The sequence below is a fragment of the Dendropsophus ebraccatus genome, chromosome 10, assembly GCF_027789765.1.
Source record: "Dendropsophus ebraccatus isolate aDenEbr1 chromosome 10, aDenEbr1.pat, whole genome shotgun sequence".
In the NCBI taxonomy this organism is placed as follows: Eukaryota; Metazoa; Chordata; class Amphibia; order Anura; family Hylidae; genus Dendropsophus; species Dendropsophus ebraccatus.
Genome location: NC_091463.1, coordinates 19,230,897 through 19,241,466, shown reverse-complemented (window position 1 = coordinate 19,241,466; position 10,570 = coordinate 19,230,897). Strand labels below are relative to the sequence as shown.

Here is a 10,570-nt window from a genome sequence, read left to right as displayed (position 1 = left end):
ATAGGCCAGCCAGAGCCATAGCACACCTAAACAGACTAGACAGTCTAAGAATAAGACAGCCAGGCCATCACACACCTAAACAGACTAGACAGTCAGTCTGACCACTAGAACCACTGTTTTAAAGGGAATAAATTTGTAAGTAAAAAAACAAAACAAAAACAAAAAAAACAGCATGTGAAGTTGTGCAGAGACTGGAATACATGTGGCAACCTGGTGAGGCAGAAGACTGCCACACAGATGATCTCCATACTACAACCACCATCATCTTAACCCAAAGCTTTTATTACTCCAGCAGGCTATCCTCCCACATTTCCAGGGTGCTGTGTCTCCTACAGATCTCCTTCAGAAGCTGCACAAGGAAAAACATGGCAACTTTAAAAAAACAAAAAACTGCACCTGTCCACATGTTATGTTCGATATTACAGCTTGGCTCCTCACACTTTCAGGTAACTGAGCTGCAATACCAGACACAAACTAAGGACAAGAGTGGCACAGTTTCTGAAATTAAGCAGCTATGTTTTTCTAATCCTGGATGACCCCTTTAGGTTTTCAGTAGCGTTTTGCTTATTGATAGCACAGCTCTGCCAGGATAGTGCGTGTCTATGCCTGTAATTCCAGGAGAGAGAGCTGGATTACATGAGGGAGCGCCCTTCTCTATACTCCTCCCTGTTCTGAAAGCATCCTTGCTTCTTACTGAAATACTTTTATTCCCCAAGTTATATAGCCAATGCTTATTCACACTTTACCTTACCCACAGAGAGTAAAGGACATGCCAGCATACATTTTTGTGCCCTTAAAACCATGACTAATAGGTTCATTTTGGGCTAGGACTATGCAGCATTTTCGGGAAAGCCACAGGTCACATGGCCAAGACTGCCAAATTAGCCCTTAAAGGTATTGGAGGGAGAGGATGGCAACACAGCGCCACCCATCTCCAGGTTGTGTGCAGTTTTACGATTCGGCTCCAGGTCACGTCAGTGAAACTGAACTGCTAAACCCCCCACACCCAAACTGAGAACAGGGGAGGTGCTGTTTCTGGAAGAAAGCAGCCATGTTTTTTTAACACCTGGATAATCCCTTTGAGTGAATAGGGCTTGTGTTTCCATGACCAGAGAATTATAGAAAATTAATCTTAATTCAGCACGATCCCTGCCCACAGCCTTAATGTATAGGAGGTCAAACAACAGAACTTCATACAACAAACACAAAACCATAACTTCTTGGCTTTTCAAACTAAACCTTTATTTAACCACTTTCATCCATTCCTTCCTTCTGAGCGGTCGCGAAGACACAAGTGCATTATGTTGTGCACAGCATGTGAGGGGGGTGAGCTAGGAATGCCTAGCATGGAAGGGGGGACAATATGTGGGGCAAAAAAAATTAAAAATTGACAAACTTTCTGCTTTAATGATGCCCCCCTCCAAGTGCTTTACAGCCATGGCAGCCACATCTTTCCCAGCGTTTTAAAACTTGCAGCAAAACGCTTTTAGTAAAGTCATTTCTTCATTTTTATTTATTTTTTTTCCTTTAAGAGAAATAAAAAAAAAAAAACCCATCCAAACAAAAAAATCCTAGCAATCCAAAACCTGAACTCACGATGGGAGGAAAAATAAAGAATAAATAATCAGGGTGACTGGTGGGATATAAACCTTGGCTGGATTATATGATCTCTATTTGTACACTGTACTGTCCCACTGAGGTGTCAATGCCGCATTGCATCCCATAAGGCAATTCTCTCTTCTTCCTAAGCTGACAATAAATGGGGGGGTATTTGGCGGGTCTATACACAGCATGTATTACCAGTAGCCCCAGACCTTGTAGGCCGCATCTGACAACTCTCATCCCCCTTTCGACCCTTTGCAATTCGTTCAACCACCACCAGCGGGCATGAAATAAAAAACTGTATTGATAGGGTATTTCCTTTCAGTGGTTTATTTACAGGTAAACACCTCGGTATTTTAATTGAAGCTGAAAAAATAGCGTTGGAATAGTGGCTATTTCTTATGAGTGCTCTAGTTTCTTCCTCTTCCACGGGATCTTTGCATTTTTCACATCTTTATAGAACTCTTTAACCATTTCACCAGCTTCTCTACCCTGCATTCAGAGGTTTTTTTATTCTTTAGAAGAGCCAAACCAAATCAGCTCTTCCTTAGGCAAAACTGAAGAAAAGCAAAAAAGAAAAAAATATATTTATATACTATATCATTTCCCCCCCCTGCTCCTCTCCGTTCTCTACATTCCTCAGAGCAGTGTTTCAAGTCTCAGCACAGCCGGTTTCACCGTTGGAAGGGAACCGGAGACACACGGCAACTTTAGAAGGCAAGTCCCTCTTCTCGGTGCCAGCAGGGTGAGCGAGATAGATGCATGGCTTGGTTTTGCTCTCTCTTTAATGTCCAACAGTAGAAAACATATGCAGCGGGGTAATCCTAGGCCAGGCCGAACCCCTCAGAGCACTCCTGAATCGCCAAAAGCAGCATGTGACGTAGCTTCTCGTAGCTCTCGTAAGCTGGAAGGTCCAACTGGTTAAAACTGAATGGAGGAAACAGATGTAAACATTTAGTAAGTGATATATAGCGGTGGTCAAGCTACAGGACTAGATATTAGGGGTGTACCGGTTCAGGGTCCAGCCCCTATGGCAAGGCCGAAGCGCTGCTGGATTCTTACCATGTGTGGGCAGAAGGCAGCCTGTCCGTAGATCGATCATCTCGATGGATTTGGAATTTTTGAATGCCATTCATTCCCTCTAGAGCTGCAAAGCCCTGCAAGGGAACCTTGGATGTTCCAGTGACAAACTGAAGGAACTTGGCTCTGTCCGCTTGGTCAAAGGAGCGCAGTGCTCTCCAGAACCACTGGATCTATAAGAAAACAGGGCAGAGAGAAGCTTACAGTACTTATATCATACATGGAATGCAAATAAATTGATTGCCTGCAGTCCATGAACGGGAACATTGTTGCATACATCCACGGTCCCAGCACTTATACACATTGTAGTAAGGAGATTTGTTCTGCCCCAGGTAACCAAGATGCAAACCACCTGTCCTTACCTGTATGGAGTTCGACTGATACTTATGATACTCTGTGTTAGACTTCAAGTCATCAATATCTATGGTGGGTAAGCCAGAAATAAGTAACTCCAGTTCCTGCTCGGTGAAAATAGAGATGAGCCGCTTAGGGATAATTTCATAGAATCCCTCCAGGAAAGCGGCCAACTGCTTCCGGATTGCACCTTAATAGGGGAGAGAAAGGCATCCATTAAGTGCACAGAACGTCATGATGAGGAGAAATCCATAGTTCTTCTATCACATCTATTACAGACTATATGAACAGCGTACCTGTCATCTTCATCTGGCATACAAGGTGAACATATTCCTTCTTATTGTCTTCGGTAACCAGGATGTTTGCACCATTGGGTTTTAAGTCACGGACTTCACAGACACCAAATTCCTGAACCTAATTCAGGAGTAATAATAGAAAAATTAATGAACAACCACTCTGATTGCCATCACTATTGTGGGACCAGAGACTAGACATGTTAATGATGGAGCTATTGTAACCAGCGAGCATCTATTGTTCACCAATGTACTTACCTCAGTGCTGAAGGTTAGGTCGTATCCCAGTGTGGAGACATCATTCTCAAGCAAGTACACTAATCCCTGGTAGAAGTGATAATCTTCACTCTCCATGTCAGTGTATCTGCAAGGCAAACACTTAACTAATGAATGGCTGAATATACATTACCGAGAGGTAGGATCAGGTTTGCAGCTGGTAACGCTAGATCTGCAGACTGAAAAGTTGCTTCAACTTGTAGGAGATACCCTTGAACTATTACTTCTGTACAATAATAGATAAATCAATGTAACTCCTACCTGACTGATTTGCCCAAGATGTGCTTGTAGAAGGACCGCGTAAAGTAACACTCCAAGAGCCGGTTGTCATACACCGCTTTAGCAACTATCCTCCCGACAAACTTGAAGTAGCTGAGGTGGTTGGGGTTGCAGTGAGAGGAGGGGTTGATGGTGTAGGTAACTCTGTCCCCGGGTGAAGTGCGGAACAAGGCGTACATTGGATTAAACATTTCCCTGGAGATGATCATGTACCATTCTCTGAGAAGCCCACCAGCATCCTGGCCTTCTTCCCCCTCAAACACTATATACCTAGAAATAACAAACGTGATTTAGCATCTCTCTACATCAGACGCCATGATATTGTTGAACTGCAATATAATTAATATAATTAATATAAATTATATATATATATATATATATATATATATATATATATATATATATATATATATATACACACACATACATACATACACACATACATATATACATACACACACACACACACAACACACAGATATATACTTACAATCGGTTTTTCATTTCCTCTGGGGATTTCCTGTGAAGTTCCCGGTAGGAGTCTTCGAACACATGATCTCGTCTCACATGTACAGCCATATCCTCCTTCCGCAATCCTTCATCCAGTCGCTCAAGCTCTTGACGGAAATACCTGCATTTTTGCAAGAAAGTGGGATTTTTAGTAATATAAAAGCTTATATTAAACTTATTTTATGAGAAATGACTTATTCATCATTCAGTAGGTACACAGACACCAGTAGCAGAGGGGAAGAGACTGCTTCTTGAATCATACATACTTGCGTTTAACATCGAAGTCCAGGACCCTAATGTAGTCAACAAGAACAGCAAAAGGTCCATCGGCCAAGTGAGTAGTAGACTGCCTGAGGATCTGATTTAACACAGTGCGATGCGTCTCTGCGGAGGGGATTGGAAATGTCACAATTTATTATATTTCTTTATCTTATTTCAGAATGTATGCAGACTCTGCAAAAATTACTTCCCTCAAGTAGCTTAGCCCTAGCTTTATTACAGCCTTACCTGCAAACCGTAGGAACTTCTGAGTGTCGGGAGGCAGGCTGGATGAGATGTGCATAGCTGAGGGCTCCCTTGAAAAGAAGGGATCTAAGGAAGAAGGCGTAGCAGGGGTGAGGGGTGCTGGCGATAAGGGGGGAGGCTCATCTTTTATGTGAGCCAGCTGGCTTTCCCGTGTGTCCCGCACAGGAGGCTTGCTCTCTCTTTCTGTTGCATGGACCAAGAAGAACGCTTCTACAGCCGGCTGAAGAACTACAAAACAAAAATGAGACGAGGACACTTAGTACCCCACAGCATTTTGGACAAGTCAGATCGAGACACCCAGTTATTTGCTTTAGTACCGAGGACTGCATGCTGATCGTGAGACTCCTCCAGCTCCTTTAAACATTCTCCTAACATGTCCCACAATTCATCCAGACTCAGCTGTTCACTCAGCAGCGGTAACTCCGGTAGCCGCTCTTCCTCTTTTTCAGCAGCCTGGGATCCTTCAGAGCCTAGAAATGAGAGAATCCATGCTTTACCCAAAAAACTGAACTGTTACAACCTATAATCCATGCACATTACAGATCAGGACACTTACCCACTGACTGGGTATCCTGTGTGGCTGGTGACGGCTGGTCAACATCCATAGGAGATTCCTCCCTGCGAGCAGAACCTTCCGCCTGGGCGAGATAACAAACCAAGTTAGATTAATAGCTAGAGCGAGCGGGGTCAACACATGGACGTGTAGAGAGACTAGTAATGACAGAAGATAAAAGATACACAAAGCGGCACAGAGTGTGATGAGGTCATGCAGTCCAGAGACACAATGCCGGCAAAAGCAACTAATGATCCAAGGGAAACATGCACGAGACGGAGATGTAGAGATTATACACAGAACCACAAGGCTGGGAGAAGACGTCCAGAGAGGAACACAGAGGAAGATAGAAGGGGGTGGGGGACAAATATGAAAATGAACAGATTAAAAAAAAAAAAAAAATCAAATTAAAAACAGGGGGAGGGAGAGGAACAAACTAAGGATGAATGTTCTGCCAGCGCCAGTCATCATGCTAACCGTTGCAGTTTGCAGCTGTCTCCGCGCCCTTTGACCCTCACGTACCATTTGTATAATGGCATCAGCCTCAGCCTCCAGCTGCTGCACAGCTGCCTGGATGCTGCTAGCCGAGGCCAGACTGGCAGCCCCTGCAAGAAGAAGATAGCCATAAGAAAACACTGTCCAAAGACATGCACTGGGTGCAGAACAGAAACCATTCAACTGATATCACAGTACACATTAGTAACTTCTGCCCATGTGTCCAATTCAGATTTCATACATTTCCCAGCATGCTCAGTGCCCAGCATCAGGCAGTGCAGGTTTAGTTCAGCAGCTCAAGCACCAGCTATGAAGTCCTCCCATTCCTTCTTCTGGAATGGATTCAGAATTCTAATGATGCAATTCTGTCTCCCTTCAGCTGGTAATATAGGGAACTTATTGCATACTATTATATAACCAAGTAAGGGTATGTTCACACATGCAAAACCCATGTCAATGCTGAGCTGCAGTGAGCCAGCCCTGGAGCTTCAGAGTGTAACTGTGTTGTATAGTCACATGGGACGTCTTTTTGGCATGTCTCCATGTGAAAAACCACACAGGTTAAGCACTTAACACCACTGTACCACCGTAACCATACCCCCCCGCCCCATTCATGAGGCAAGAGGCTCAGTTTGTTATAAAAGCAGAATACCATTGCTGCCAGCCCCCTAGTGGCCATGTGGTTATAAGACATGCAGAGGTTGCTGGGATATGCAGAAGTTAGACAGAGGGTCAGTGACTTGGTATAATGGGCTTAGAAATGGTTTGGTTTCTTTTGTTTTAGTATTATACAGCATATTAACCCCTTTAAGAATAAAAAGCATTGTTAAAAGATAAAGAAAAAGTTCCCACCTAGTCTGCTGGTTTGCTTGGCCTTTTTGTTGGCTCTTCTGGTGTCATCTCTGAGCTGAATGATAACCTGTAGTACTCGCAGGAAGAATTTCTGTGTGGAGGTCTTTGACGTCAGCATGGACATTGATGGTAACTGGAGTTCTCTGCCCCCTAGAGGTCTCTTCTGTGAAGCTACGATGACCACATTCTCGGCAATATCAAACCTGGACCGTAGGGACGGAGTGGGGAGAGACCTGACACTTTAGATTGAATTATGCCCAGAAGGTGAAACAGTCATTTGCTACGCTAACAGGATCACAGAGGTGACACTTACCTGCTCTGCATTTTACCCTTTGCCTTGGTGTTATGAGGCTGCTCCTCAGGCATCCCATCCGGAGAAAGTGCCTCACACTGAACCCGCTTCTGCTGATCGAGGTTATACTCTCGCAGCTCTGCTAACAGTGTACCTAGACAAACATTCAGGGGTGACATTAATGACTTCAGTCAATTCACAGACGACACCCATCTGGCCCTACACACATGGGGTCTTCCTTACCTATCTGTTTACACAGCGTATATCCTAGATGGTGCGCCCCACTAAGCAGCAATTTTAATACAGTGTCCCGTGTGCCAGCGTCGCCTCTCGATAGCTGAAGCAACACATTGGCCGCATCCTCTAATCCTTCTTCTGAGCACGAGTGAGATGTTAACACCTGGAAGGTAACAGACTTGTGAGCACAGTACAAAAGTTAGACGTAACACGCACATTTTGCTGTGGATACATCATGAATTTCATCCAGATAATAAAAGGTGTGAAACGAACAATGAAAATTCCTACTATATGCAGATAACATTTTGTAATCCCATCTGCCTGTACTGTCCTTTGCAGTGAGGAATTCCCACAGCAAATCCACCATGTCTGAACCTACCATAAGAATGAACAAAACCAGAGCAAACACTTTTTTTCTTTGCTTAATGTCGCCTCCTAGTGGCACCTGCCTCTACTATTGTGTGTCCCCGAATGACAAGAGCGAGAAGTACTCACCTCCACAGAAAGCTGCAGCTGCTTCTCTGTGAGTCCTGGAGCCGACAATTTGTCCAGTGCATTGGGCTCTATTGACTTCGCTGCAGACCTCGTACTTTTCATTACGGCTATAAAATATAGTTGGCTTAGTTAAGCATATTAAAAGCACAGTGCCCACATAAATGCAAATTATATTATTGTAATTGCAATTATATATTGTACAATAGAAACACTTTGAAAATTCACAAGGTAAACAAACAACATCTCAAGAACATCTCATGTTCTTATAATGCGTCATGTGATCACAATTTATTTTGGTTTTAAATACCCCAAAGCAGGAGGCGTACCATATGCTTACCATCCTGCCTACAATTTTGCATCTACACATCCCAATATGACACAAACTAGATGTGTATCCAGGACACATGAATGGGACATTTTTGCTGGTACTACTATCAGTACACAACCTGTAACAGAGGGACAGCTACAATTTCAGACTAGTATAATACAGATGCATTTTTGAGGACAAGAGTTGTGCTGTTTCTAAAAGAAAGCATCCATGTTTTGTTTTTTTTATAAACCTGGATAATGCCTTTAACCTTCCCCTGGATAAACCTAGATAACCCTGTAACCTTCACAGCGGATATTTTAACACATTTTAGTTTTTAACTGGTCACTGTAGTTTCAAACTTGCTCCTCATATGACTCCTAAGACATTTGTAAATTGTTTAATTTACCAAAAATGACTCCTCATCCCAGAAAAACAGCTCTCAATTTGTGACCATTAGGTGTGTCTTCCATGTTAGCTGCTGTCCGCTGCCTGTTGTCAGGGGACATTTATCTCATCTAAAAACTGCTAGATCACTACAGGGAGTGGGGGCTTGTGTGCTCTATGCAGGAAAGAGCCAGTGCAAGAGTGTTCACGTGCAAGAGATCTGCACTGTCTCTTAAAGGTAAATCAAGGCTTCCCTCATTGTCTGACCAATCAAAGCAGTTGTCCAATATAAACAATGCACCTAGTGTTGTATTCTAGTATTGCTCTGAGTAACCCCTATTATAATCCCGCTTCTTTCCTTTCTGCTCACCTTGCAAACTCAGTTCATCAATAATCCCTCAAATGACCTCTAGTACTGTACTGTGTAAAACATCCCCTGGAACAGCCAGCCTGTTCAGTCTTGTGCCCAGGAGTCTGTGCTCCGATTTGCCATGGATGGAAAAGCAAAACCATATATACTACTGGCAAACAAGCCCGACACTTATCCCACAGTCTGAAATGTACAGGAATGAGAACTAGCCATGCACAATGGAAAGAACCTTTAGAGGCTCAACAGCAGCAGAGAGCACTAAAAAAATAAATAAATAAATAAATAAAAAAATCGCCCTGTCTCCACTATAAAGAGGTAGTCTACAAAACCATCCAGGTCTAGAACAATCTTTGGATACACACCTCTATTTTTGTTACTTTTGTCTGAGACACGTTATGGTAATGCAGCTCATCTGCTCAAGTGACAGAGAGCCATGGACCGTGACTCTGGGGCACCACTTTTTTTCCCAATTCCATCAGAAATAGTAGCTTGTCAGCTGGCAGCCATGACTAGGCTGAAGTAGAAAACTTGCTGAATACAGCTCAACACATAAGCAGTATTCACTAATACTCCCCCCCCCCCCCCCAAAGCAACAACTGCAGCTAATGGTGTATTTACACAGACAGATTTTTGAAGCCAAAGTCAGGAACAGACTATAAACATTGAACAGGTCATAAAGGACTGAGATTTCTCCTTTTTTCCAAATCCATTCCTGGCTTTGGCTTTAAAAATCTGTCAGATAAATCTGTGTGTAAACACGCCATAAGATCTGTGACTTTAGTTCCTCATACAGAAGAGTACCAATCACTGATGTATGGATAAATTTAATAACTACTTGAAGGGATTCTCCCTCACTTTTTAACTGACCGCTTATCCTCAGGATAGGCCATCAATATCTTAGGTCGACACAAAGCCACTTGGCTGATCAGTTGGTTGTCAAAGCTGCGGCACCTGGATGTACACAGTGAGCAGATCTGGAGGCTCACTAATCCCACATGGCCGAGGATTAGGACACTGTTCACAGCATACACCCCGGCAGAGTGGGCTCTGCCAGCCTGCCTCACAGGATTCGGGTTCTATGGTCACTAAGGAGCCAAACTCAAAGGCATTGTTCTCCCTGTGATAAGAAAGTTGGCGACTGCATCATAGGGGTGTTTGCCATCCTTTGGATCAACACACTGGAGTTTCTGTATGTTGAACTTGATGGACTCTGGTCTTCTTTCAACCTTATTAACTATGTTACTCCTGAAACTGGTAAAGCAGCAAGTCAGGGAGTTAAAGGGGTAGGTTCAGCAAAAAGGTTTTTCTTACAAATCAACTGGTGCTAGAAAGTGCCAGACATTTTACTTCTAATAAAAAAATTTGGTTTTCCAGTACTTAACTGCTGTACGTCCTGCAGGAAGTAGTATTCTTTCCAATCTGGAGAACAGGAGAGGTTTTCTATGGGGATTTGCTACTACCCTGGACAGTTCCTGTCACAGACTGAGGTGGCAGCAGAGAGCACTGTCAGACTGGAAAGAATCCACCACTTCCTGCAGGACATGCAGCATCTAATAAGTATTGGAAGACTTGAGAATTATTAATAGAAGTAAATTACAAATCTCTGGCACCAGTTGATTGGAATTTCTTTTTGCTGAACTACCCCTTAAAAAGCTAAAATCAC

At 43.3% G+C, this 10,570-nt stretch overlaps 1 protein-coding gene across 11 annotated transcripts in view; it reads right to left on the bottom strand.

Moving 5' to 3' along the window:
• Positions 1 to 1,916: 1,916 nt before the first annotated feature.
• The window catches only part of HUWE1 (HECT, UBA and WWE domain containing E3 ubiquitin protein ligase 1), a 70,440-nt gene continuing 61,786 nt past the window's right edge, over positions 1,917 to 10,570 (bottom strand). For 6 of the 11 annotated variants that reach the window (XM_069986434.1, XM_069986440.1, XM_069986432.1 and 3 more), the window contains 16 exons: positions 7,844 to 7,950; positions 7,355 to 7,511; positions 7,133 to 7,265; positions 6,820 to 7,052; positions 5,950 to 6,077; positions 5,476 to 5,557; positions 5,237 to 5,389; positions 4,902 to 5,147; positions 4,661 to 4,778; positions 4,375 to 4,515; positions 3,867 to 4,154; positions 3,588 to 3,693; positions 3,333 to 3,450; positions 3,045 to 3,226; positions 2,665 to 2,855; positions 1,917 to 2,529 (listed from right to left, as the gene is read on the bottom strand). In XM_069986434.1, coding sequence (XP_069842535.1) covers positions 2,427 to 2,529; positions 2,665 to 2,855; positions 3,045 to 3,226; positions 3,333 to 3,450; positions 3,588 to 3,693; positions 3,867 to 4,154; positions 4,375 to 4,515; positions 4,661 to 4,778; positions 4,902 to 5,147; positions 5,237 to 5,389; positions 5,476 to 5,557; positions 5,950 to 6,077; positions 6,820 to 7,052; positions 7,133 to 7,265; positions 7,355 to 7,511; positions 7,844 to 7,950 — 2,486 coding nt within the window. In that variant the 3' untranslated portion in view covers positions 1,917 to 2,426. The remainder of the gene's footprint in view (positions 2,530 to 2,664; positions 2,856 to 3,044; positions 3,227 to 3,332; positions 3,451 to 3,587; positions 3,694 to 3,866; positions 4,155 to 4,374; positions 4,516 to 4,660; positions 4,779 to 4,901; positions 5,148 to 5,236; positions 5,390 to 5,475; positions 5,558 to 5,949; positions 6,078 to 6,819; positions 7,053 to 7,132; positions 7,266 to 7,354; positions 7,512 to 7,843; positions 7,951 to 10,570) is intronic. The other 5 variants (XM_069986436.1, XM_069986441.1, XM_069986439.1 and 2 more) reach the window with 3 other exon arrangements.